The sequence below is a fragment of the Momordica charantia genome, assembly GCF_013281855.1.
Source record: "Momordica charantia cultivar OHB3-1 chromosome 8 unlocalized genomic scaffold, Mcharantia_2.0 BLBB01000008.1, whole genome shotgun sequence".
Lineage (NCBI taxonomy): Eukaryota > Viridiplantae > Streptophyta > Magnoliopsida > Cucurbitales > Cucurbitaceae > Momordica > Momordica charantia.
Window position 1 is genome coordinate 6516973 of NW_028275166.1, and position 27190 is coordinate 6544162.

Sequence of the window (27190 nt, forward strand, 5' to 3'; positions counted from 1 at the left end):
AAAGTGACAAATTTAGTTCATATTTACAAAATTTTAACACAAATTTTATGCATAATAGAAACTCTAATATAGATTTAGAGCTATATTTAAAAAATTTAGTGAATAAAGTGTCATGATAAGTTGGATAAAAATTAAAAGCAAGGGAACAAAATTATCACTTTTTAAAAGCACAACGACCAAAATAGACATTTTGAAAATATAAGGACTAAATTGAAAAAAAAAATTAAAAATACAGGGACAAAATTAAACCAAAGCCAACGTGCTCCAAAATAGTATTCAAACCAAAATAATATTATTTGTAATTAACAAAAAATTGGTACAAAGAGTCTATCAACAGTTTGAATCTTACTATCTTCAGTTATCTACAACAATTATTATCTTTAAAAAAAAAAAGTTATCTACAATTATTACCCAATAAACTTTCAAGTTCACATCAAATGTTTCATATGATATATTTTGAGATATTTTAGATTCACTCATTAATAATCTTAATTGGAAATTGTTTCTTAATGGAAGTCATTTTAGTGAGAAAAGGTTGATCAAAGAGATTAAAAGAGTGGGTAGGAGTAATTTTACTAGTAGAGTTAAACATTTATAATTGGTTGTAATGAGAAGAAAACAAGAGATCTTTAAAAATTCTCTTATTGTTCTTATAAATTTAAGATGCTCACTTAGATTAATTTGGGGGGAAAATACCAATCATTCACAGATATATAATCAAGTTCATGAATGAATACATGATCCTAAGAAGCAAGAATAGAAGTCCAAGTAAACACTAACATAGCTCACAATTTGAGGAGTTACAAATCTGCCCCCAAAAAAGTAAAGAAATTATGTGGTCCTTTCACTATACAAACCACTTCAGACAAGGCACTAACTTTAAATTGTAGGCTGTTTCTGATTTAATTCTTCAATGACAGACATAAATTATGATTTGTAGAAAACCAAGTTTTAAGATAAGATAGAGAAGGCAGAAAAGTTAAAAATTCAACTAGCTTTCAACAAAATTAGGATATGTCAAATGGAAGGTACAATGAAAAGACACTCTAACAAGGAAGGACCTTATGCAAGCTAACAAATGGCTGTGAAACCCGACTCAGGCTGTATTTATAAAACCAAGAAAAATAAAGTAATTAAAAATGGGACTTTCTCCTCAATTCTAAACTACAAAATAAAGAACAATCAGCAAGAGTCTACTGTTATCCTTGAGCTATCGTTTGCTAACTCTTTCAATAGAGACGGGAGAGGGGGCGGGGGACACGATTTGAAAACCAGACAAGATCGTAGAGGAGAACATCGGGGCAAAATCCGGCAGCTGCAATCAAGGGACACCATTCTTGTGTTTGTGTGTATAAGGATTGGTGGCACAAGAAGGGTAGCTATAAGGTGGGAAAAGAATTTCCAAAAGAGAAAAAAAAACCAGAAATTACTAATTATCATGTGTCGCCCTAACTCAACCTCATATTCTGCCTTGTCTTGATCATTCGTTTCAGTGTAGCCAGCCAGAAGCTGCACTCATCCCACTCGCTTGTGGTAAGAAGCACCTATATAAAGGTATAAATAAGTGTATCTCATTCTGGATTTAAACAAAAAAATATTGTAAGAACTGCATAAAACAAATACCTGGATTTGTAGGGCACGACCATAGTCGCCACTATCCAGAGCCTGACAGAGCTGACCAAGCTTATCAGCAGCATTTTTAGATATGTCCCCGCTGTTCAGTTTGCTAAACAGTGCACCCATCTTCCTTGAGTTGTCTTCAATTTCCCGCTTTTTACCTGGATTTGCACGAGCACCTCCCAATGCTTCTGAGGTCTCGTTGAAAAGTCTAGACAACGTTGCTATGACAGGCTTTTGATGAGCTGCAGCACATTAACCGATTATTGTATCTAAACATAAATGTATGAGTAAAGTGCAAAACGGAACAAATAAATCCAGATTACATTATCATACACTAACATGGAATTGTAATGAGCATGAATTGCAGGAAAATGGATAACAGAATACAAGAATATTTTCTACCACCTTTCTTTAAAATATTTTTTCTCATCCTTTTTCTTTTCTTTTCTTTTTCATATGTGGACGGTACAAGCATTCACGATAGAGCTGAGGTAAAACTTCAACTACATGGTCCACTAAACTATAAAATGTCAGCAATGCTAGGTCCAGTAAATACCAAGCTGATACCTAATTAGCTTACAGTCCTTGTTCGGGCAATGTTGTAAAATATTAAAAACCAAACCAAAAGTGAATATGGGACCTTAGATGAGAGTTTTTATGTTTAAGAAATCAAAGTAAAACTAAAAATTACCAGGTACGTTTGAAGTATCTGCAGTCTGCACAGTTGGTGGTGGGGCTGGAGGCGCCACTGCTGGCTGTGGTGGAGCAGATTGTGTAGGACTGGGTGGCTGAACCGAACCCATTCCAGGAAGCTGAACAGCTCCTTGATTAGGAACTGGCATGAATCCCCTTGACGGAGGAGCAGGAGCGACAACCTGAGGCATTTTATGCCCAGGAACTGAGTCCATGTGCGATGGGGCAGGACCAACTGAAGTAGCTGATTGTATAGGTTGATAAGTAGGGTTTGCCATTCCCTGAAATATTTGAGAAACAATTATTATATTATCGTTAAAAAGATATCTTTCACACTAAAAATGATAAGATTTTATGTATGCTTCAATAAAGAAGGATTACGAACAGGGTACAACTGAGAACCCAAAGTGGGCGGCTGTTGATATTTTTCTACATTTCTCAAAGCAGGAGGTGTTGCAGGAACAAATGGCCTTGGAGCAGGCTGACCCGGGGGTGCAGTGAAATTTGTCTAAAACCAAAAACAAACCATTATTGTCAGACTACCCAGTTCCTAAAAGAAAGTCGAGCATCATCAAGAAGCAACATCTTAAATAGGAAAACATAGTTTTTCCCACAAAGATCTTCGAAGAAATGTCAGTCTAAATACTGGCATTAAAAAAAGAAAAAAAAAACAGAGAGACCCGAACTTTCATGGCATTCCTCCAAAGATGTGGCAGTTCAATACTAGATTAATGTGGGATAACAAAGTAGGCAAATGCAATGCTTTCATTGACTTTTTCCTTTTTAAAATAACTTCCCAGCTTTCATATTTTCAGTTCTGTTACATTTTTAAGATTGTTTTAGATTAATCAGAATCCTATTCATATATGAATTCCCTAGTATCATAAAACCCTAATTTGTTTATGTCCAGATTCTTTCGATTTTTAAGTTTTTGTTCAAGTCAAGTTTATTTTTCTCAAGATAAAGTTGCTAACTTTTTCCAAAATAGTGAAATGCAATTAAAATTATTTTCCAGCAGATTTTTTTTCTTTCTTTTTTTGTCATAGCTAATGGAGTCGAATATAAGATTAAAGAATCAACAAATAATACCTCTGGAGCCTGTGGTGCCTGCGAAGGAAGAAATAAATTAGGCTGTGGTGCAGGCTGATATGGTAAAGGAGCACCGTATCCTCTCGCCCCATATGAAGTCTGGGAATAATTATCATTGTATGTAGTGCTAGGCACATTCTGTTGGAATTGTGCTGAAGCAGACTCCTAAAATATCAACAAGAAAAGTTAAATGCAAAATTCCAAGAAGCAAGGCAATAGATAGCCAGGTTCAAAGCAGCCAAAACCAGAAAACATATGTCATGAAAGAAACAAAATAAGACACCTGATAATAATGTTTGGTGGCTTCAGCACCATACACGTTTCCACTTGGTTGCTGAGAGTAATCAAAAGTCGTTGCCTTATCATCTTTATCTGTGACAAGGAAGTAACGTTCTTGCTCAGAAAATAACATCCAACTCCAAGCCACCCACTCTCGTAATCTGTCTAACCCCACACAAACTCTTGTAGTGGGGGATCCTACCTCAGGAATACACATAAAAATAAAAGAAACATGTAGTTTGCATTTATAGCCTAAAATTTTGGTGCCAACCATTTGGTAACATTGGTAGCTCCAGTCCAAGTGATATAACAAGTTAAAGTTTAAAACAAAATAAGACATATAAGTTAAAGTCTGAAGCTTTTCAACTTTATTAGTATTGAACTTAAAGCAAAACTAATAACTTGACCAGACAGTCAACCTCAAAAATCCAAAAACTTGATCATCAAATGAGACCAAAGAAAATATTTGTGATTATAGTCTGAAGTATACTTATCTTTAGGCCTTGAGAACTATCAAAATGTTAATTACAAGATAATAGTTCAAACTTGTTAAATAAATGCATTAAGAAACAACAAGGTTAAATTTATTGTCCAAAAGGTCATTAATCACTCAAATCATACTTTTGAAAAGAGTTATGGTAAAAAAGATAACTACTTATGCCCTTGGGCTTACTGAAAAGTTTGAGCTTTCAGATTGAAATCTCATAACCATTGGTGAAACCAAGCCAATAAAGGTCCATGCCTAAAAAGAAAGTAGAGTCAAGAAATCAGGATATTGCATGATAAAATAACCAATTTTTTAATGACAGCACACACCAGATTCTGTAGAGAGGGAAATTCGATCTCTCAAGATCACGAGTTCAGGTGTCAATTCTTCAGATCCCAATAACTTAATGTACTCCAATGCCGTTGTTAACTGTCCTTGACTTGCCAATATTTCAGCATATTTCTCAACAAGCTTGCATAAAGTTACACTAAATCGCTTTTGTCCAGTGGCCAAAGCAAGCACAATAGTCTTTTCCATCAAGTCCTAACCAAAACAAAAGGTTTGTTCAATTCTATAGCCCAATGCATATGTTCAATATTGTCTCTTAAGGTACACTTACCTGAAGAAGATCAACATAAGATTTCCCTTCACGCTCAGTAGACAAGCTCCTCGACCAGATTTCAACAGTTTTATCAATATTTCCAGCACATATATAGCACAGAGTTGCTGGAAGTGTATAACCGGCAACCATAAGTTTTGAAGCAAGAGTATCACAAAGCATGGCCCATTCATCTTTTTGTGCAAACTGTTGATTAATACAACGACAACAACATTAATGTTGCAACATAGTTATAATATCCTTAAGACATTAATTTTTTTTAGAAAAATCAGATACCCTTGAAAATCAACATGAATACAGACATTAACTTCTAGAAGATTCAAATGATTGATAAGCAACATAATCTAGTGTGATCTGCTTCCAGAATCTTCTGGACAACACAGACCACAAACGAAAACTAGAGCTTTTTTAACATAATTACCAACATGAAAGTAAAACTATAAAGATTTCTATAGCACCTGCTAGTGTGCTGAGGGAATTTATTTCCTGGAAATAGCAAATAACCACTACTTAACATAAAAGGAGACAACATGTCTGCAAAGTTAAAGCAGACATCGAAGAAACTCGTAACAGGTGAGTACAAGTCCAACATAATTTTCTTTTCAGTGACCAACTTTCTCACTGTGTCTTATAAATATAATGGATCAAGATCCTTTGCACACAAATTCTAGCAAACAAATATTGACATCACCGTTTTTCTTATAGAGACAGTTTTTTTCCAAATTAAATATAAAAACTTACACTGCAGAGAAGGGCAAGTGTTTCTTTCCAGAATTTCAGGGGCCTTGTATTCACAAGACTCAAAAGATCATTGTTGACCATTGCAGAAACAATCTGATGGGAAAAAAAACATAAAAAAATTAGCTCGTGGATCCTCAACGTCAGGGACAGTCAAGCTTGTCTCCGACTTTCCTAAAGCTTCACAATCAGAATAGTAAAATAATAAAAAGTTAATATTTTCTACTTCATGAGAACGGGATAAAGTTTCAGCCACCTTCAAGTACGGTGAACGGGACATTTTTAGATATTGATCTCGTGTATTCTCCCACAAGGACCCACCACCAACATGAGCAATAACCAAGGCATCAGCCATTTTGTTTGCAGATACACACAACCCAACAGCCCCCTTATAGTCACCTACAACCAATGCCCGCTGCACACTATCAGCAAATGATGAATCTCCATTGTCATCCACTCCATCCTCAACTTGGGGTTCTTCAGCAGCAAGAACAGTATTCACAGCAGCATGGTTATCACCAGAGATCGATACAGGTGTATCAGCTTTTGGACTAGGGAGGTTGTTAAAGAAGTCCTCCCCATTGTCTGATGGAAATAATGGGGCTTCCCTACCACCCCCATATCCAGTATTATCTGCTGCTGTATCGTCCAGACGGAGAGCATCTACATCCTGGGAAATTTCTCCTTGAGAATCTTGTGATTCAGTTGATACACTAAAACCAAGATGGCTGAGCAGCTTTGTCCTTGCAGTACCATCATCTTCGAACATGACTTTCAGGAATCCCCATGTTTCCCGGTCATCCTCCAAACTGTTTAAGACATTAAACTGTTAATCGCCACTTCTTCTATTGAGAAAAACAGGAAGCCAAAAAGAATCAGAGATGGAAACAAATTTTAAGGTCAATGACATACTCGGATTCTTTAGACTTCTGTTCGCATAAAACCCTGAGAGAAGAGCGTTCACCATTTTGTATCGCAGCTTCAAACTCAGATGAACGACTAACCAAACCGTGCTCCATTACCAAGTCATGCACATAAACCTGGAAATAAATACAGGGGTGAAAAGGAATTATAGCCATCACGACATTGAAGTTGACCACTAAATAAAGAAATACCTCTGAAGTGCTAGCTGAAGCACCAGCAACAGGAGTCCTAGGTTGAAATGATACTATCTTTCCTCCAAATCCAAAAGAGGCCCCAACTGGACGTTTATACCACTTTGGTGCTCTCAAAGATACTGCATAGAATAAATAATCAATATAAGAAAATATTAGGAAACCAACAATCATGTAGGAAACTGAGGACAGGAAAGAAGAAAGAAAAGAAGAAAAAAAAAGCAAAACATAAAGGTTTTTTTCATGCATCCATTATATTTAGAGTAAATGATCGACCCCATATCTGCAAACCAAAAGTATTACAAAAAATATTAAAAGGGAGGGATGGACTAATAGAAAAGGTTTTTAAAATAGAAACATAAACTCCATTGAAGTAGGTTGTAGGAGACATGAGACCGGACCAGAGAATCTAAAGGAAAATTTGCAAAAGAACTACAATGTAACAGGATCAAATATACAGGTGGCTAAATGGTCCTTTATAACTTATGCCTAACAAGAAACTACAGAATAATCCTACTCCAAATGCTATCACAGTCCAGATCTTTATCACCATTAATCCTTCAATTTATTTCTAGCCATCACTTTCAAAAATGCCATAAGAGATCAAGACCTACAAGACTTTCCCTTTCCTTTTAGTCTGCAAGCTTAGCAAGATAATATAGTAAGAAAAAGTATTCACATATTAAAGCGCAACTCCAAAGATACCACAAGCTTTTACTGCTTGGTTCAATAATCTGACTTCATACTTGTCCGAAGGGGATTTCCCCAGCCCACACGGAGATGGTGGGACCTGAAGTGATTCTGCTAATGATGGCCCAGAAAGTGCAACTACAGTGGGTGAAGAGCCTGGGTGAATCTCTTCTGTAATCAAGGTGTTGAAGTTAAAGAACCTTCTGTCTCAGTACCTATTCTTGTCTCACATAGCAACCCTCTACCTATAAGATTTTTGATGATCCTACTTCCTCAAAACTAGGGGGAAAGACTAATTTAGATGACAACTTTACTACTTGGCTGAGGGCCAACAATTTTTGTATTTTTCCAATTCCAATTAGAAAGAAAAAGGCAAAGGGATCAGATAATCAAGTGAAAGAAGTTACTGAGCATGAATGGATTTCACTATGTTATAATGATAAATAATAAATTTCCAATTAAACTACAAGAGCCAGTGGGCCATGAATGCAAATGAAACAAGGGAGCCAGTGAAGAAAACAACAAAATCAAATGTACTAAGATTATTTCATAGTACAATTATGCGGGCATGCACTTTAAACGAATGAAAAATGAAGGCACACGTGCACTAAAAACTACCTTACCTGCACCAAACTCATTCTCTCCTACACCATAACGGCTGCAACTCTGCAAAAAAAGAAGAAGAAAAGTAAAATAAAACAATAAAACTAATGCCATAAAAAACTATGAAAATGAAAGAGGACTTGAAACATTCAGGCTAAATTTGTTCAGCAATGAAAAGAAGGCACACAAATATGAATAACGGTGGTTTCATTTTACACAGAAGAGCAGTTCTCTACATTAATAGCCTTTGTAGGTTCACTTCCATATATTGAATAACGATTTGAAGAACATATCTGACAATTGAATCACTCATGACTAAGTTAAGTTTTACATTTCTCTTATCAATAGCATGATGCCCCTCCATCCATATTTCTGGTTCTTAGGAATAGGACTTATTATATGTGGCGAATGGTGTAAGGACTGCATGTTTCATCCTTCCCTGTACAATTTCTTTCTAGTTGAAATTCTTCCATTCATAATTTTTCCTTTTTTTTATAACTTCAGTCAGAGCTTTGCTCTCCTATACTCAAAGGCACCCGTGTCTGCCCCAAAGCCTAGACCCGAGAGACATCAAGGATTTTTGGTATTAAGCTCATGAGACCTCTAAGCCAATATGACCAAGAGACGCCAAGCATTTGTCAACCTGGCTGCCCCTTGGGGCTTTCCATTCATAAATTCTCATTGCAAGCTCTCGTTCAATGACTATAAATCGAACTTTTCCTATCCACCAATCCCATTGCACATTTCTCAAAGGCATCAGCATTCCCGATAGTATCTCCTCCATCTCAACTACCGGTATAACAACACCAACCTTATTTTTCATATATTATTTAATATAAATCACTAATGTTCTTTTGCCACAGTATGCATGTTTGTATTCCCCCCAATAAAATTTAGAAAAATTGGGGTGGAGGGAAGATGATCATCAAACACTCTCAGAACTCATAATTTATACAATTAATTTTGAGGGGAATTTTAAGAAAACCTCGAAAAGTAAAACTTCATGGATACACAACAAGCTCTAAAGGGATGTACCTCAATATTATATATGCCAATTTTCCCATCAAATGAAGAGGCTGATATAACACCAGGAATTCTAGGATACCAATGTACATCAAAGTTCCAGTTGGTACTAGCAGGCAATTCACACACAATCTGCATTAGAAGGGAGTTAAATCAGAGTAGTTTCCTGATTGATGCGTATGTTCGAGCATCTAGTAATAAAGATGTTGAGTGTAGAAGAATGCAAAGCAGAAATCAAATTATCAAAAAAAATAATAATAAATAAATAAATAAATCAAAGAACTACGACTGAGCTTACATCTCCAGAAACAGTGTCCCAGCAGATAGTTCGGTTGTCCTTGGCACATGTTAGCAAGTATGAGCTATCAGTGGGACACCATGACATTGCAATTACACCTGGTTTACGAGCAAAGTATTTTAGGAGGTCATTTTAGCAAGAAAGAAATAAGTAAACTTCATGGAAACAAGAAGATAATCAATTCATCAATGGTAGATGAAGCAACAGGTAGGAATTACGAGTCAGATTTATCGCATTCAAAGGGAACTTAATCTACCTGTTGCAAAGCTTGCAACTACTTCATGAATCTATCTGATATTGTTATATATACAGCAATTTTTGGAAACCTCGGTTACTTGAAAGGAGAAAAAATAAATTAATGATTCACCTACTACTATCCAAAGCGTGATGGGAATAATTTCATTGACATTCTGTAAGATGAGATGAAGAGAACAAATAAGTTGAGTTTTACCATTTGCAAATGTGAAAGCATCTAATCTTCACTTTCAACCTGTCTCAGGTTATTGTTTATTGTTCAATTTATCGATGACAAAAAAATTTCCAATGTTTTTAACAGACACGGACAAGCAATGCGCTCATCCTCAACTCCATTTAACATGAACAATGTATTGAAAAGTCAAAATAACCACCTTTATTTTTAGGCAGTAAATATCAATGATAATAGGAGCTCAGAGCGCAAATAGTAAGCAATTCTCAATCTTTTAGTCACACAACAGGAGTTAAAAAAAATAGAAAATGTGAACATGAGACAACAAGCAGAGATCTAACGGGAACAGATGGCACCCTACAAACTATAACTCACTAGAATAAGATTCCAGATATTTTTCTAGGACAACAGTTTTTTGCAACAGCCAACAGCAAAGTTTCTATAGCCACAGCAAAATGATTCATTAATATGCTAGCCTGGCACTAGAAAGAATCTGCTGCTTTTCTTGTAGCATAATCATGTTCTCCGTAATAATGTTAAGAAATTTTATTGTTGATTCTTTTGAATCGCATCTCTATTGCTTTATTGTGTAACAATGCAACTGTAAGGCACAGTATTGACATACCCAATACGAAACAAGATTATGGAAAAGAGAATATCATGTGAGATGCCCTATGAGTTGGAAATGGCAGATTTTAGTTAATACTATAACATGACATAAACTTTTGTAAAATAAAATCAATAATACCAGCTATTTACTTCCAATTTAAGACAACACTACCAGTTATAAACGCATGAAAAAGCAAGAAATCAGTTAGCAGATTATCGGGTCACATCTGACTAAATAATAGTCGTTTACCATTTTGACATGTTATTCTGTAAATGTGAGAACAGATAGAGCTCAAGGGCAGAAACTACAGATATAACATAAAATTTAACTTTATTATCATACCTCTAGTGTGGCCAACAAACTCTTTAACTGGCGTCATTATATTTCGCATATCCCAAAGCTGAAAGCAAAATAATATGTTAACTTGAAAAGAGTATCAAATCTTATACAATATTTAAGAGTATAATGCCCATGGGAATCATCACCCTGAGAGAAGGAGAATTATCATCATCTGATGCAACAACAAGTTGGGTCGCAAGATCAGGATTCCACTGCAGCACCGAGCAGCGCCTTCTAGTGGAATCTGAAAAACTGAGTTGACAGGGACAATAAAAAATTTATCAAATGCAACCCAAAAGGTTTGAACTCCATCTCATTGCATAATTTAAGACTCTGAATTAACAATTCACTTAGAACTTACCTTATAACTGGTTTCTGCTTCTTCAGGTCCCAAACAACTGAATCAAGAAGAGTTACAAACAAAATGTTAAGTGAAAAGCAATATATTTATTCTTTCATTGAGAATACGATATTTGCTAGTTTTTTTGGTGTAAACCTCTTCCCTCCCCTGCCCCTTGTAATTATACTCTATTTAATATGTGTCAATCTGAAGAGCTTATTTTTGTAGCTTACTTTAGTCTGAAGGTTGAGGCTTTCCTTCCCCCTCTTTTTGTAATTTCATTCCCCATTAAATCAGTTTTTAAGAGAGAAAAAAAATCAAATCCAAAATAATAATAGTAACAGGTTTTCTTTGAACAAGAAACCAAGTGAAAAAAATACAAAGGACCTACAGAAACAACAGCCAAAAGAAAATGAAAGAAACATGTTTCCTTTCCTCACCTGTTGTTCCATTATATGAAGTGGAGGCTAATATATGTTGAACCTTGCTATTCCAAGATAAGAATGAAATTTCACCTTGAGCTGCAGAGCCACTACCCTGCATAAAGATCGAATGAACAATTTAATATTCATTTGTTTTGATGGTTATAATAACTTGACAAAAAGAAAGGTAGAGGGGGGATGGTAGCCAATAGATGACTAATAGCATTGTGAAGTTGACCTTTTCCTGACATGTCAAAATACAAAGACTAGAGATCTGATGTAGCAGTTAATATCTAACTCAGCTAACAAATAGTTAGTTAGATCTGTTAGTATAGTCCTACCTGGCTACCCCGAGGCAATTATTTTTTTCAAAGGGGAATAATTCCTTCAAATTTTACCTTTTATATAAAGGATTTCATTTTGAAAATATGAGAATAAAACAGATCTGGAATTATTTGTAAGAGTGTAAGTACAAAAGTCTACTTTTTATGAGTTACATATCTTTTTAAAAAGAAAAAATTACAAACCCCACTAAAAGAAGAAATCCATCTCCCCCATTGCAAAGATTCTCATTTTTCTCTCCAGCAAAATAATCAAAAGAGAAAAAAATAATAATAATAATATATATATAAAAAGTAAAAGGCATGGGAGGTCATGTAGAGGCACTCCAAAATGAGGTCTTAGATAGGCCTCATGTAGTCCTAAGGAAGAATTGCTGATTGCCCTGATTCAAAAATCCTCAAGAGTGACAAGGAAAGGCAAACTCTTGGTCTGTAACAACTCTACAATTCTTGTCGAGGCCAATATGTCCACAACTTCCAACTTCAAAATAAAAGTAGAATGAATTGCTGTCAATTGCTGCCTTCTTTAGGAGTTGTTCTCAAGAGTCTAAACAGTAGATATCTTCTTTGACTAAATACATGGACATTTTGGAAAGAAATGAGTTTAAGTTGGAGGCTCATAAACAAAAATACAGAACTTAGCTCAGCTTTGAGGAACCAACTAAAGTCATGTAGGAAAATGACCAATTCGCATCAATTGCTTCGTGAAAGATAGTAATCGATTAAGACTAGCTGCCGTAAAAAGCTCAAGAGACTCAGATTAGTTCAAATGCTCGGGACCTAGGGGCGTAGTTGCTATTTCACCAGGAGTGAATCATGCTAGGGCTATTTTCCACTATTAAGACTCCTAACCCTTATCTAGTCTTCTTGCAATAAACTACAATTAGATCTTATATGATGACATGGTCCCCATATTGTACAAATACTCAATGGAGGGGAAAAGGGGAGCACCACCAGAGAACCAGTAGAGTAAGTTAACCAACATAGCAGAAAAAGAATCTGCTAGGGAAGGGATTATTGGCAATTAGTTGTTAGTGAGAGAGAGAGAGAGAGAGAGAGAGAGATTTGTGCTGGAAGGTAGTTGATGGAACAGGTCTAGATTAGAAAGAGATTTTCCAATCGGACAAGTATCAACCTGTACTTGAAAGATTCCCATTTTCTGGTTAGTGTACATTGCTTTGTAACTTAGAAGTTTCTTCAGAAGTCTATCAAATCCACAATAAAAATCAGTGTCACTAACCACCTCAAAACTGATAGACAAACCAGGGTAACCAAATAGGAGCTTGGATAATTCACTTCACTGCCTGAATGTGCATATACTGAAACAGGACCTATACCTTCTTTCTAAAGGAAGAATTTGCCTTCAATCACACAAAGAACAAATATACAAACAAACCAAGCTCGCTTGGTAAACAGTTTGCCCACATCTTCTCCATCTAACTTTGCAGGTGAAAACTCTGATTAATTCTTTTTTGGAAAACGGTGGTTGGTAGGGTTCTAACTAAATTGATCAAATGAAAGAAATCTACTATTTCCAAAGGAGGTAGGTTGATCCTAGCTCAATCGGTCCTCTCAAATGCTCCCACTTATCTTCTTTGGTTTTTTAAGCTTTCTTGCTCTCCTTGCAAAAATATCAAGGAGCTCGTTAGGAATTTTATTAGGTAGGGGCCAAAGTGTGGGTGGGCTATTTAACCCTACCACATTCGTCAAGAAACTTCTAGGATATTTACTAATATAGGTAAGTGGTTCCTGTGGCTTTAAAAGAATCATGACTTCCCATGCTTGATGGGTAGAAAGGAGATGTCTTACCTCCTTGCATTTGTTTGTATCTCTCTTGTTATTTTGGAATGAAACTCTCGTCTCTTATACAAAAAATAAAAAGGAAAAGAACGATGATTTCCATATAAAACTTGAGAGACATATAATAACTGAACTAATGGTGGGTAAATACATTTTATTTGTAATATCTCTCAAAAAGTTGATATCGACAACAAATTGTGAACCGAAGTTTTGCAATTTTCATATAGGCTATTATAAAAGGGAAAATGTGATTTCCACAGCATAAGATTACATCCAAAAATGGGACAAGACGTCATCCCCAAAATAGCCAAGACTATCCGTAATGATAACCCTCAAATTTGTGTTAACAAGAAAACTGGATACTTGCTTGTATGATCTAATAAAAATCCAACAATGCAACACAGTCAAACCTTCAGAGGTGGAAAATGAATAGGTTGTGCGGGGTTGGCTAAATCCCATATGCATATTTCACCATCATCAGCTCCAGATGCCAGCAAGTTTGGCGTAATTGTATTGAATTCTAAACCACGCACCTGCAAGAGAAAAACATTAGAGTCGTCAGTTGGAGAAACTGTATGGTACTATAGCAATGAGAGAGTAACCATAAACTCATGTGAGCATTTCAAATTTTGCAACTACTTACAGGCCCTTTATGCCTTGATAGATGTCCAACTAGAGGAGTTTCGCCTGCCTCAGGACTGAAAAATTCAGGCAAGAAAGTGTCAAGATTATTGTGCAGTAAAGAATGCTAAACCTTACACCCTGACAACTATAGTAAGGTATCCATAAAATTTAGCTAATAAAAATATATCTTAGTACAAATATATTCATTTCAAATGGTGCGGAAACGACACTATTGTTCATTATTAAATGTGAACTAAAATTTTACCTCTTAGAAATGGATCTCGTAAGGAGATTCTGGGATTCACATGGATAATCAATCATAGGAAATATTAATAACGCATTTATTAGCATGTTTCTTGACCTATCAAAGAACTCTAAATTGGGATAGAAGAAAAGGAAACTTAATTATTTACTGTGACCACTTTCAGATTTATTTGAACCAATGTTTTGATTGATGAACATTACGGAAACCTTCCGATCCATCAACCTTCTCAGGATGCATAGGCAATCCAACCAACTCATAAACTTAAACCAATACAGGCTAAACCATTACTCATTCCAATCCTTTGTAGTCAATCAATTCTCATGCTACACACTTGTGCTAAAATTTCTTCGACTAACTCTCCCATAGAAAACTCAGAAGGGGAAAGAAAACTCGAAAATCCAACTGCAATTAAATTAGTACATTTCGTTGAAGCCAACTCGCCGAATAAGCACCCGTTACCTATGAACTTCTAAACTCTACTTTCCCCATTTACCAGCAACCGGAAGGAGAAGGATACATTAATCCCACTGCGGCACAGATGCAATCCATATTCTTACAAACATATTGATCCAAGAGAAATGCAAAACTAAGTCCAATTACCGGATCAGCGCAAGAGGGTTCCAAATATCAATGTTCCCGTCGACGAGTCCGCCGGCAATGAGCCCGAGAGAAAATTGTTCAGAGCCCGATCCATTCTTCCCCCACGAGAGGCGATTGAAGCGTTCAGAGGTTGGTGAATCCCCAATTACCTGGAGGTCCTTATCATCAGACTGAAAATCGAGCTTGAAGATCTCGAGGTTGGCGGATGAGCTGAATGACAGATCCACTGCACCAGCCATCGTCCCAGCAGCCATGTACGGCGCGTCCGGTGCTATGGCAACGGACGCCGACCGATTCACTCCCTTTACACACGCCATTGAAAACCCAAACAATTACAAACAAACAAACTACACCCAACCCAATTGAATTGCTATCACCAATCTACGTATGCAGTTAACACCATACGAAAATGGAACAGAATTGATCGACGGATCTGGGGAAATTTCTGAAATTTCGAAGAGTGTGTGGGAATTGAGGGTTGTGATGGGGTGTAGTTTCGATCTGATCTGTGAAATGCGAGTGAAAGTGAGAGACTCGCTATTCTCTCTCCTCTTTCTCTCTCTGTATTTCGCTTCCTCTGTGAAATTTTCACACAATATGATGAAAATTTTGGGATTTTTGAAGCTTTTATTTTTGACGTTTTCGGGAGTTCAATTAGCGGGTTTGAGGAGCTATGATCCTCTGCGGAATGGAACACCTAGGGTTTATTTTAGTCAACGTTTTGGAAGGACGACTGCTTCGTCAGCCATCCAGTCTGCAAGTGACATCTGTACGGTGAAGCCATGGGCTTTTCTTGGAGCCCAATAAGATCCATTGCTTATAAAGAATTATGGGCTTTTTCTTGAGTTGGGTTACTGAGTGGGCCTGTTATGAAAGTAAGACGCGATTGAAAGCCGGATTACGGGCCAAACCTTGGCCCATAAATTATGTAGAACCTTATTTGTTAATTTTAACCCTATGCTTTCTACTAGTTTTTACACTGAATAGCACTTTTGAAGGTTTCAATTTTTCATTTTTTAAGAAATGATTTTAAAGGTTTCGATTTTGTTTTTATAGTTTATTCAAACTTTATAAATTATTTGTGGTGTTATAAATTTGTTTTGTACAAAGAAATAAGACAAAATAAAACAATATGCGAAAAAATAACATATAGACATACTAAAATGAATGTTTTGAAAGTGCAAGGACAAAAATGAACTAAAACAAAAAGTATCGAGATCAGAATAGTATTTAAAAATAATAATAAAAAGATTTGGGGAGGGAAAAAAATCCAATGGAACTCTCTAAATACACAAGACAGAGAGTACTCTATTCTAAAACACAGAGAAACAGTAATATACTGAATCCCAAATAGTCACTTGTCTTTAAATAGATGGGCAGTGACTTTACCATTTGTTGCAAGAGGTTTAAAAGGGTAAAAACAGAGAGAGATAAGTCTATTATCTTTACCATTTTTCCAATATATCCTTGAGGGGGAGAACCACAAATGAATTATACTTATAGACTCATCTGTTATTAATGAGGAACAAAAATAGTTACTAAATGCAGTTATGTTTTAAAAAAAGATAAAACAATAAATAATAATCGAAAACGTTACTAAATAAGCACCTAGTAATTACCACGTGTTTTTTTTACCAGTAAAAGAGATGCATAAATGTAGAAAGAAGATAAATTTTACATTTTTCAAAAAAATAAATAAGTGTCAAACTTTTATCAGTGAAATAATTATGTTAGTCAACATTTTAATGACTACCACTGCCATTATATTTTTTACAATTATGAGAGAGGAATGCATGAATGAAGAGAAAATATAGGTTTTTTTTAAGAAATAAATATTTGACAAATATTTAAATGGTAGTTAGTAGATAAATACATACTGACCATGTAAGCCATGAATTTATACACGAAGGAGTAAAATTTTACCTTCTAACTTTTTTTTTAATATAATCCGTCCAGTCTAAAAAATCGAGGGGAAAAAACATTGAAATCTCTGTTTTTTATATAAAATTGTTTTGAATATAAGATAATTAAGAGGGGAATAAGGTCTTTAGATTTTCTTTTTCTTTTTTTTTATAATTTGTTTTTTTTAAATGGGGGAATAAAGTCTTTAGATTTTTTACTATATGTAAAAATGTATTTATTTAACTTCTAGATTTTTCAAAATATTCTATTTTAGTCATTGGCATTTATAATAAGGAAAATTATCTATATGAGACAAAGAGAGAGATTATTAAGTATCTTAATTTGTGTCAGCCTATTTTTTATTTTTATTTTTTTTTTCAATTGACTCCCACTGCATCCATGTAAAACTATAAATACATAATATAATTATTAAAATAACATTTTTTAGTACGCTAAAAAATCATTTAAAATAATTATATTAAAACAACATTTAAAAAAATTGTTTTTTTAGTACATTAAAATAACATTTTAAAAAATTATTTAAAGTAAAATATTAAAATCATCCATTTTGATCATATAGATGCATAATATAATTATTAAAATAACAATTAAAAAAACTATTTAAAGTAAAATATTAAAATATTTCCCAACTAATCTACATTTTTTAAAAGTCTTATTTTGGTTCATATGCTTTCGTTTTTTTGTCCTCTCAAAACATCATTTTTAGTCCATGATCATACTACTTTTAAACAAGACTAATTTTTGGTCTATATTTGTCAAAGTTTAATACAAATTCTATACACAATGAATAGAAGATACAACAATATTTCAAGAAATTTGTTGAGAATAATGTTATATTTAAATTGCAGTCAAATGAGATAACATATAAATAAATACATAGAAAAACATGTATTTTCTAATAGTACATTATCAAAACAACGTTTTAAGAATCTTCAGGCTAAATTGGATAAAAGCCAAAAAAACAAAAAAAAAAACTAAAAATTGGTTTATTTTTTTACTACATTATAAATAAGGAAGAGAATAATCTGCAACTGCAACTCACAAGGGCACTAATATTAAGCAGCATTTATATTTATGGTTAAAAACCAAAGTCAAGAGAGACCTTAAAAAAGAAAAAGAGTTTCTTTTTAAGTAATCAATATTCCACATTCCCAACAATGAAAGGTGAAAAAGAGAAAAAAATAAAAAGGTAAAACTTTAAGGTATAATTTGGATATTCGCATGACTACTACCACATATGGATTGTCCAAGTGGCAGAATCTAATTGGTATAAAAGAAATATATATATATATATAATATTCAATCTACACCTTAAAATTATTTTTTTAAGAGTACAAATTAATTTATACAATAAAAAAAGTCTTAATATAAAATGAATGAGAAATAATTTTTCAATTACAATAGAATGCCAAATAAAAATAATTATAAGAAAGAAAAAATTATAGGAAAATACTTGGCTTTCTCAGGAATTTTGTCCTTACCACCGTTAAATATCAACTAAGAGAGAAATATAAAAACAAAAAATGTTTTAAAAAAATAATGAGTTGTCAAATATTTAATGGGAGTAAGGATAGGTTCCTCCTTATATTTTCCAAAATTATATTGTTACATGTTTAAGAAGTGAAAAGAAAATCATCACAAAAATAAATTTAAAAATAGATTTAAGATAACTAAAGTGACAATTTACTATATATAGGTGGAAAACAAAAAACTAACCAATCAAACATAACTCAATAATTAAGACATGATCAATTTTTTATATTTTGGTTGAAAGTTCGAAATTTTCTTCCTTAATGTAACGTGATATATTAAAATAATCACAATTCTTAAAAAGGATAAAAAATTGACTCATGTTGAAAGAAACCAACTTCTGTTTTGTTTCAAGGATGATGACATTATTCACCTTTTCCTTTTTTTATCAATTGATTAAGATATATCTCATCCGTCAAAATTCAAATTCTTTTCTCTATATATTATTAACTAGAAATACTTATTTTTAATAAAAACAATCTCAACCATCATCCATCAAAAATTTAAAAAATACATATCAAATTCACACCGAGTAATCAAACCTGTCCAAAGAAAAAAAAAACTAAAATTCATTATCGAAGTTCTAAGAAAGGAGAGAAAGTTGGATGCTTATTTGTTCGAATCTTCGTCCTCATATTTGCAAGGAAACTTCAAAAAAAAAAAAAAATCCAAAACCCAAATGGGAGGGAAAATCCAAAACCAGAAACCAGGAAAGAAAAGAAGTGGAAATAGGCACCAGCGAGCCACGCCTATATTTGGCAACATATATACTAAAAGCAGCAACCATTAAATTGCCATATACAGCATTCAAGTAATCAGTGGAGAGAGAGAGAGAGAGATGGAGGAGACGACCTGTCAAAGGACTGAGCCAGAGCCAGTGAGGGGGGAGGAAGAAGAAGAAACAGAGGAAGAGGAATTTGAACAAGAAAGAAAAAATGGGGGAAGAGAGAGAGAGAGAGAGAGAGAGAAAGGAAGTGGGACCCTCCCAAAAGAGACCTATAAACACCGAAAACACTCTAAATGTGGCAAAAGGAGTCATGCATAACTCTATATAGTATACAGAGCCATGCAAGGTTGCCGTTTCCAGCCCCTTCTGCCATTTGGGGTAAAACGCTCTCTCACCCTCCTTTATCTTCTCCTCTCTAAATTTGGTAATCTCTTACCCTCTTTCCCAAGTTTATCACACCCCCCAAAATGGCTAAATATTGAACCCGCAAAGGGGAAAAGGGAAATTCCCCCAAAAACCACAAAACAGAGGCCATTTCACAACAAGGGTTTTCTTCTTCTTCTTCTTCTTCTTCTTTGGGGGTTTCGATTCCGATTCCGATTCAAACCTGGAAATTTGGGGATTTCGATCATCTGGGTGTTGGGGATTTAGGGCATTTCGAAATGGGTCGGGGGAAGATTGAAATCAAGCGGATTGAGAATGCCAATAGCAGGCAAGTCACGTTCTCCAAGAGGCGAGCTGGGCTTCTCAAGAAGGCTCAGGAACTTGCCATTCTCTGCGATGCTGAAGTTGCTGTTATCATTTTCTCCAATACTGGCAAGCTTTTCGAGTTTTCCAGTTCTGGGTTTGTGTTCTTTCTTGCTTGTTCTGACTTCTGTTGGTTCTTGGGCGTTCCCTTTTGGTTTGGTTTGGTTTGCATGTTGGAATTTGAGCTCAATCTTGTGGGATATTGACATCTTTTCGTTTGCAAATTTGCATGTTCGTTTTTCCTGTTCATTGTGTTGCTGAATACACTGCTGCATTTTAGAGAGCCTTTGGTTTTGAAGAGGAGGCTCTTGGGTGGTTTTACTTTACTCTTTTTACATTCTTCATTTCACTTTCTTTCTTGTCAATACTGTTGTGAATCATAATTCCAAGTTTCATGTAGTAAGTTTAAGTTGGGTGCTGCTGAAACCTTTTACAGTATAGTATGAGGATTTTCTAATTCTTGAACATGCTATAGGCCCCTTTCTTAAAATATTTTGTGATGTATGTGAACTTGGAAGGCTTATTTTGAAAGATATTTTGAGTGTTTGACAATGTCTTTCGAGGCAAGAAAAAGATGTGGCTTTCCCAGGTCTACTCTGACTGGACTTAGACTGAATCTCATGACTTAGTGTAAATTCTTCTGAATCGACTGGACTTCTCAATCCTTGTTCCTTGCTCTTGGCCGAAAATTTCTCCTGGATTCTTTCATGCTTTTCCTGGGTGCTCAACTCTGTTTCGTGCGTTCTTCCATCGCTGTCATTACTCGTAGCAATGTCGAGGTTTGGCCATAGAAGAACAGTGGAAGAGAAAACTTATAAAAGGAATCTACTTCTTCATTCATTGTTCACTTTTATGCTCATTTATGACTCAACAGACAATATTACACGATACATTTATCAGCAGGAGAGGAAGTAAATCTCGTTGAAGTCAAAAATCCATGTGTCGTCTAGTTTGCTATTTATCAATCATCATAATCAAGAGCTAGAATGTTTTCATTTAGCAGTAGCTAAACTTAATTGATATGTTTATTGAAGTTAAACTGAAACTTGAAATGACAAGAGCTGGCTGTATTATAAGTTTGAACAGGGAGGAGTAAGGTGAAGCCTAATCCAGTCTATTTTATCCTTATTTGGGCAGCATGAAGCATACTCTTTCAAGATACAACCGATGTGTAGATTCTTCAGAGGCTGCGGTAGACGGGCGCAAGGTTGAGGTACTGAGTGATTTATATCTATTTAGATTAAGGAGATGCCTAGAGAATATGATAATTTTCCATCACATTCTAGGAGACAAGGTTGATAAATAATGCATGCATAGCCTTTTTTTTCCCTATATTTTCGATGTTTGATTGTTACCGTTATGGATTATGTCTGGTTGGCTGTTTATTTTATTTGGACATTCTCGAAAATTAGTGCTTGACAGTATATTCAATATTGCATGCTTATTCTAACGGTATCTTCATCTCCAGAAGCAAGAGCACGAGGAGGTAGACATTCTAAGAGACGAAATAACAACTCTACAAATGAAACAATTGTACGTACGCCATCTATCTTCTCTTGACATGTTATTTTTAGAACGAAGATGCCTCTTTTTATACGTATTTCATCATGTGGGCTCTGCAGACAGCTATTGGGAAAGGATCTGACTGGCTTAGGCTTCAAAGAATTGCAGAACTTGGAGCAACAACTAAATGAAGGGCTATTAATGGTGAAGGAGAAGAAGGTTTGGGTTTGATTTTGACTTCCCTTTTCCTTCTGTAACATGAAATTTCAAAAAATAATTGAAGTTTCAAGCCTTGATGAACCTTCTATTTTTTTAGGAACAGTTACTGATGGAACAACTAGAGCAATCAAGGGTACAGGTGACTTAATGTATTTTGTGCTTTTATTATACACGCAAGTTAGGATTAGGCTAATCCTTGAAGAGTGGAAGCACAGAGAGAGAACTTAGATCAATAACATACTAAAATCATAGAAGGAACTAACATGTCCGTATTTACGATTCGAGGTAATAGCTTAGAACACGATAGTTCACATTTTGATGGTCAAATAGCTCATGTAGTTATCAGTTTAGCTTTCGATGACAATAATGTGTAATCGAGTTTAAATCCCATTTCGGTCTCTAAATGTTTATATTTATTTTGTTAAGTTTTGCTACGTTCCTGTCAAATTTAGAAAATACTTGCTTTGGTCCGGGTTGGCCCTCTGTTTTCAAATTTGGTACTAGACTCAATATACTTGACTTATAACACAAGTTTGTATGATGCTCACAAAATTTTGGTTAAATGCAAAACAATAATTTAACAGTAAGAACCAAAATGGATTTTAATGTAAACTAAAACAGAACATTTAGGGACTAAAATGAAGTATACACAGCGAGAACTGCACTTGGAGCGATAGTTATGACAAAGGAAATTGTCAACCTCATTTTCATCCCAATCCATGTCTGATTACTTAAAATCTCATGGGTTGTTCATATTTTCATTTCAGGAACAGCGAGCGATGCTGGAGAATGAAACTTTGCGGAGACAGGCAAGCAGTCATTGTTAATACTAACTAGTAACTTGAATATCAATTATCATCATAAATTTACTAAGGCATGAGTTTTGATGATTTTACCTTACTGTAGGTCAACGAGCTTCGATGTCTGTTTCCGCCAGTTGACTGTCCGCTACCTGCTTATCTTGAATACTGCTCCCTAGAACAGAAGAACATTGGCCTTAGAAGCCCTGATGCGGCCTGCAACTCAGAAATAGAAAGAGGAGATTCAGACACCACCTTGCACTTGGGGTAATGTCTTAAGTTATGAACTTGTTCAGTCGGCATCTTAAGAATACGATATTACAGATAACAGGAAAATGGCCCGTACTCCCCGTGTTCGATCTTGCATGATTCTCTACTACTGCTTGAGTTCTTAAATTTACCCTTCCTGTTGCCCAGGCTGCCATCCCATGTGTATTGCAAGAGAAAGGAGGCTGAGAGAGATACTCATTCCAATAATTCAGGGAGCCAAATGGGTCTACTCTGACCGGATTGCTCTTATTCATTCTGATTGATTAGATGGCTGCACAGACGCTGACGAAACGAACCCGGTTTATCAGTTTCATCTCCACCTTTAGAAAACTGCAAATATTTCTTTTGTGACTCTGAAACCATTGAAACAGAGAGAGTTAGAGATCCCAAAATTAGGAGATTATTAGAAAATGGAAATGACATTGTTGTAGTTAGTTTTATTAGATCTGGGAGGAGTACATTTTTTTAGAACTTTGTAAACTCTAGTCCTCATGTAGCTGCCTATAGAAGGAATATTTAGCTATTCTTTCTGGGTTATTTGTTAGCTGCTCTGTAATTTTTTCTGCTTCACTTCTTCAGTGGCTGAATCAAATTTGGAATGTCAATCTAAAGTTTCAAATGTGTAATGAATGAATTCTAATGAGCCCTCTCTCTCTCTCTCTCTCTCTCTCTCTCTCTCTCTCTCTCTCTCTCTCTCTCTCTCTCTCTCTCTCTCTCTCTCTCTCTCTCTCTCTCTCTCTCTCTGAGTTCTGCAGAAAGAAACTGTTCAATAAACTGGTACCATAATTATTTATATTGCAATTCAAGAGAGAAGTTTATACATAATATAGCTCAGAATCAGAATTCAATCTGTAAAAGAAGAAACAATCCAACCATGGCTATTGATTTATCTGCCTCAGGCAATCAAGCAGTTTACTTCTCTCTTCCAGAACGTCAGAGAAGAGCGAATCAACTTCTTTCCTCAAATCATCCATCTCCTTCTCAAGAATCTCTAATCTTTTCTGCAAATCTTCAGCTGCATCTCTGGTTTTCCCAGCTGCCATGGAAGCAACTAGAAGCTCAACTGCATCATTCGCCTCTTTAACTTCCTTCAGCCTCACCCCAGATTCACAAATTTCTTGGTGAACAATCGAATCCAATCTGTTCAAAGAAGAAACCCCCAATTTCCCAGCTGATTTCCTCAACCCCATTAATGGTTCAGCATTTCCACTCAATCCGGAAATCACAATCCCACAAACCCACAAACTAATCTGCTGCATAATCATCAAAGAGCGATAAACCACCGAATCTTTTCCAGATTTCGCAACTTCCAAACAAATTTCTCCAGTTCCGTCTCCCTTGATCGAGTCCCTGGTGAAGCTGCTGGATTCTATAGGTTTAAGACGATCAATTGCAGAGGAAGGGGAAGAATCCACCAAGCTTAAAGCATGAGAGAGCTCCAACCGAACTTGACCCAGATGAGAAAGGGATGAACTAATCGAATTCAAAAGCTCCAGCAATTTCAAGGTGTATTTCAGAAAGTCATCTCCTGAAGAAGCGTCCTGTTTACGAAGTGGGTAGTCGATTTCCACGATCAACTTCGCGAAAGCCCTGTGCTGAACACGAAGCAGTGCAATACATCTCTTGATCCATCGAAACGAGAGGATTTCCGACGAGGGTTTCTTCGAATCCAACCCCAAATCGTTCAAACGAATCGAGACTTCGGAGAGAAATCTATCAATCGCAGTCGATAACGCTTCCGATTCATGGTGCTTGTGATCTTCCAGTTTGGAGAAGAATTTGTCAATTGGGTGTACCAAAATAACCATCAAAAGAGCGAAAAACAGCAGCTCGCGATTGAATCGATCGCGATCGCAACCAAGGAAGAAGAACTTTAAAAGGCGAATGCGAATGCGAAAGCAAACATGTGGATCAACTGTGGAGGCATAGAAAATTTGAATCAACGGTCAATTGGGGTTATCTATTACAGGAATCTCCCAAATTTGAGCAACTGAGCCAGGTCTCTGGTCAAGTGGGAAACCTTGCGTGAGCTTGTGAAGCAGTCACGAGGAAAGCATCAATGGCGGAGAACGCATCCTTTTTCCCGCTAGTTGAAGCTTTTAATAATAGGATCAAATAACGTGTTCGACTTGATTACGCTGATTTGAAGAACAAAACTTGGTCGATAGTGTGAAAGTTCACAAGAAATAAAATTTTCTTAGAAACTGAGTTGTTGAGTATCATTGATGTGTTTGAAAAGATAGATGAAGGGAAAAAATAATAATTCTTTTTGACCAATGATATATATAGTTGAGTTTAGAAAATATCCATGAGTGGATTACCGTTCAAATTTCAAGCAAGGGGTAAGAAATGTTCTTTTTATTTTGTTTGGTTTGACTTTTATAACTTGTAATTCTTTTTTAGTTCAATACATAAGAATTAAAAATTTCAAGAAACACAAACATTTATGATATTAGTTGGATATGATCAACTAACTATCCCTACTTACTTATGTAGGTTGATATTAATGCTACTTCCATAATGCATACGTTAATTAAAGATATTTATGAGGGTTAGAATTTAGATAGGAAAACTTTATGTATAAGGCATTGATGCAAAGGTTTGATAATATATTTTGATCCGTATGTTCTATTCTATATTTATATTTTAGACTACTCTATTGATTGTCAGTAATATTTATGGCGAAAGTCTCGAAAGATTATGAAAACTCCTTTTTGTTCGTGAACAAACAAAAATAAATATCGAAAATTTTATTATGATTGGACCAAAATATTTTAAACTCTTTTTTTTTTTAAAAAAATTCAATTATGGGGTAGGGGATCAAGAATTTACTTAAAAAACAAACAAGTATTAACTACAAATTATGCTACGAATTATATCGTTTAACTAAATAAACTTTTTTACTATAAGTTTCTTAACAAAACAAGTTAGTTAATCGCGGTAAATAAGAGCATTCTTTTAGATGTAAACTTTATTTTAGGATTTTCCCCTCTAAATATTTCAATATTAATTAAAATGTAGTTCTAAACTCTTAAAATTTTAATTATTCTCCATCATTTTTAATTAAAATTGACTAAATGACCCATTGTAACAAAAATCCAACACATCTAATTTTCCAGTTGCTAAAAAGAGTCCTAGAAATCCAATAAAAATTATTTGTTGCCCTCGAAAACAACATTATACTAATAATTTGTCTACTTTTGAGCTAAAATAATGTATAAAATGTAACCTAAATTCATGTTTTGCTTAATCAATATTATTTATCACACCCACACCCAGTTATTAAAGCATAATGTAAAAAGACACATCTTAAAACTCATTTAAAAATATATGCTATTTATAAATTATATTTAATATTTCAAAACTCATTTTAAAATAGGGATACTGCTAGAGTATATCTCAGCATTTAAGGTATCCTTTTTCTTCACGGAAGTTGAATCCTCCATCTTCACATTTGTTGTACTAAAAAAAGGATACTCACTCACATTTGACATTTGTCTGATTAGAAGTATTTGTCGAAAATAAAATTATGGGTTAGAAGTAACTTTGTCCCAAATAAATATGGTCGACCATTTTCGCGACATCTAATAGTTGTGGACATTTTCTAAAGCCCTATATTTATGGGTCATTTCTGTCATTAGCCCAAGATAGAAACATGAGTAAGAGCCCATCTTACAATACCAGCTGGTCAAGCCCAATTCTATATAAAGTCCAACACCGTAGTCAAGTCAAGCCCAAATCTCTAGCCCTCAAAATAACATTATTTTCCCCTTTTCTGAAAAAAAAAGAAAGAAATTACCTTTTTCTATTTGTTTCCTAAACTGCCTAACCAACCAAATTGGGAAATTGAAGTGGATGGCTAAATTTTGCCACCCGTTTTTTAAAATGTCTATTAGTTTTAAATTTTGCACAAATGGTTAAAGGTTATTTTTGGAGTTTTACAAAAGAACGTAATTTTCCAACAATACCATTTTCTATGTCTTTTTTGGCTTTTTCTTATATTCAATCACGTAACAAACTTTGTTTTGAATTCAAAATGATTTTCCTACATTCAAGGGATTTCAAGTTAATTATTTTAATTACTTTGTTTTGTATTTTAGTTAATTTAAACGATTTGTGTACAATGATTCATTTATCATCTCTTCGTTATGCAATTGTTCTACTGTATTACTGTATCTTCTTAATGTATATATACATATTTGCATCAATTGGTATATAAACCTAACCACTAAGGAGTATATGCTGTCACAAGTTATTTGTATTCTTGTTTTCCTATTTCTTTATCATTTAATAAATCATCTACAACAAAAGTAAATTAAAAAATTGAAAACTAACATCCCATAAATCAAAACGATTAGGAAAATAGGTGATGCCTCTTAAATTTGTAGTCTTTAGGCGTGTATCGTCATCAGATTCAATTTCTTAAACTTCTTTTGACGATGAGTTATT

At 34.8% G+C, this 27190-nt stretch overlaps 3 protein-coding genes across 7 annotated transcripts; 1 reads left to right on the plus strand and 2 right to left on the minus strand.

Annotated features, from left to right (window-relative positions):
* Positions 1 to 979: 979 nt before the first annotated feature.
* Positions 980 to 15626, minus strand: LOC111020369 (transducin family protein / WD-40 repeat family protein). Its single transcript, XM_022297021.2, has 22 exons — positions 15023 to 15626; positions 14177 to 14231; positions 13944 to 14066; positions 11411 to 11507; positions 10992 to 11028; positions 10777 to 10882; positions 10634 to 10691; positions 9255 to 9352; positions 8969 to 9088; positions 7954 to 7996; positions 6641 to 6762; positions 6438 to 6565; positions 5782 to 6334; positions 5529 to 5621; positions 4788 to 4973; positions 4498 to 4711; positions 3686 to 3774; positions 3403 to 3567; positions 2699 to 2821; positions 2312 to 2594; positions 1624 to 1862; positions 980 to 1544 (listed from the first exon to the last, which is right to left on the minus strand). Exons 1-22 carry the CDS (start codon positions 15337 to 15339, stop codon positions 1449 to 1451), a joined length of 3345 nt encoding a protein of 1114 aa, XP_022152713.1. The 5' UTR covers positions 15340 to 15626; the 3' UTR covers positions 980 to 1448.
* A 3659-nt stretch (positions 15627 to 19285) lies between these two features.
* On the plus strand, positions 19286 to 23029 carry AGL15 (AGAMOUS-like 15). 4 transcript variants are annotated; one of them, XM_022296913.2, is made up of 8 exons: positions 19286 to 20046; positions 21087 to 21162; positions 21418 to 21482; positions 21572 to 21671; positions 21775 to 21804; positions 22439 to 22480; positions 22578 to 22738; positions 22889 to 23029. In XM_022296913.2, the coding sequence occupies exons 1-8, from the start codon at positions 19865 to 19867 to the stop codon at positions 22974 to 22976; spliced, it is 744 nt and encodes a 247-aa protein (XP_022152605.1). In that variant the 5' UTR covers positions 19286 to 19864; the 3' UTR covers positions 22977 to 23029. The 4 variants fall into 4 exon arrangements, with proteins under 4 accessions (XP_022152605.1, XP_022152603.1, XP_022152604.1 ...); XM_022296911.2 differs by having other exon boundaries at positions 19289 to 20046; positions 21769 to 21804; XM_022296912.2 differs by having other exon boundaries at positions 19292 to 20046; positions 21775 to 21810.
* Positions 22155 to 24977, minus strand: LOC111020287 (UPF0496 protein 4). Of its 2 annotated transcripts, none has more exons than XR_015792842.1 (2): positions 23563 to 24977; positions 22155 to 23094 (listed from the first exon to the last, which is right to left on the minus strand). XR_015792842.1 is itself a non-coding variant. In XM_022296909.2 (2 exons), the coding sequence occupies exon 1, from the start codon at positions 24547 to 24549 to the stop codon at positions 23620 to 23622; it is 930 nt and encodes a 309-aa protein (XP_022152601.1). In that variant the 5' UTR covers positions 24550 to 24976; the 3' UTR covers positions 22155 to 23094; positions 23615 to 23619. The 2 variants fall into 2 exon arrangements, 1 of the variants encoding a protein (XP_022152601.1); XM_022296909.2 differs by having other exon boundaries at positions 23615 to 24976.
* Between the last annotated feature and the right edge of the window lie 2213 nt (positions 24978 to 27190).

Bases quoted from the DNA above. Each gene is read 5' to 3' on its own strand.
- LOC111020369 (XM_022297021.2), bottom strand. From the start codon at position 15,339: ATGGCGTGTGTAAAGGGAGTGAATCGGTCGGCGTCCGTTGCCATAGCA. The intron at 11,029-11,410 runs GTGAGGAAAGGA...TTCTTGATTCAG, and splicing joins TTCATATAATGGAACAACAG to TTGTTTGGGACCTGAAGAAG. The intron at 5,622-5,781 runs GTGGCTGAAACT...TTTTCCCATCAG, and splicing joins CCCGTTCACCGTACTTGAAG to ATTGTTTCTGCAATGGTCAA.
- AGL15 (XM_022296910.2), top strand. From the start codon at position 19,865: ATGGGTCGGGGGAAGATTGAAATCAAGCGGATTGAGAATGCCAATAGC. The intron at 21,163-21,417 runs GTACTGAGTGAT...CTTCATCTCCAG, and splicing joins TAGACGGGCGCAAGGTTGAG to AAGCAAGAGCACGAGGAGGT. The intron at 21,483-21,571 runs GTACGTACGCCA...TGGGCTCTGCAG, and splicing joins ACTCTACAAATGAAACAATT to ACAGCTATTGGGAAAGGATC.
- LOC111020287 (XM_022296909.2), bottom strand. From the start codon at position 24,549: ATGGTTATTTTGGTACACCCAATTGACAAATTCTTCTCCAAACTGGAA.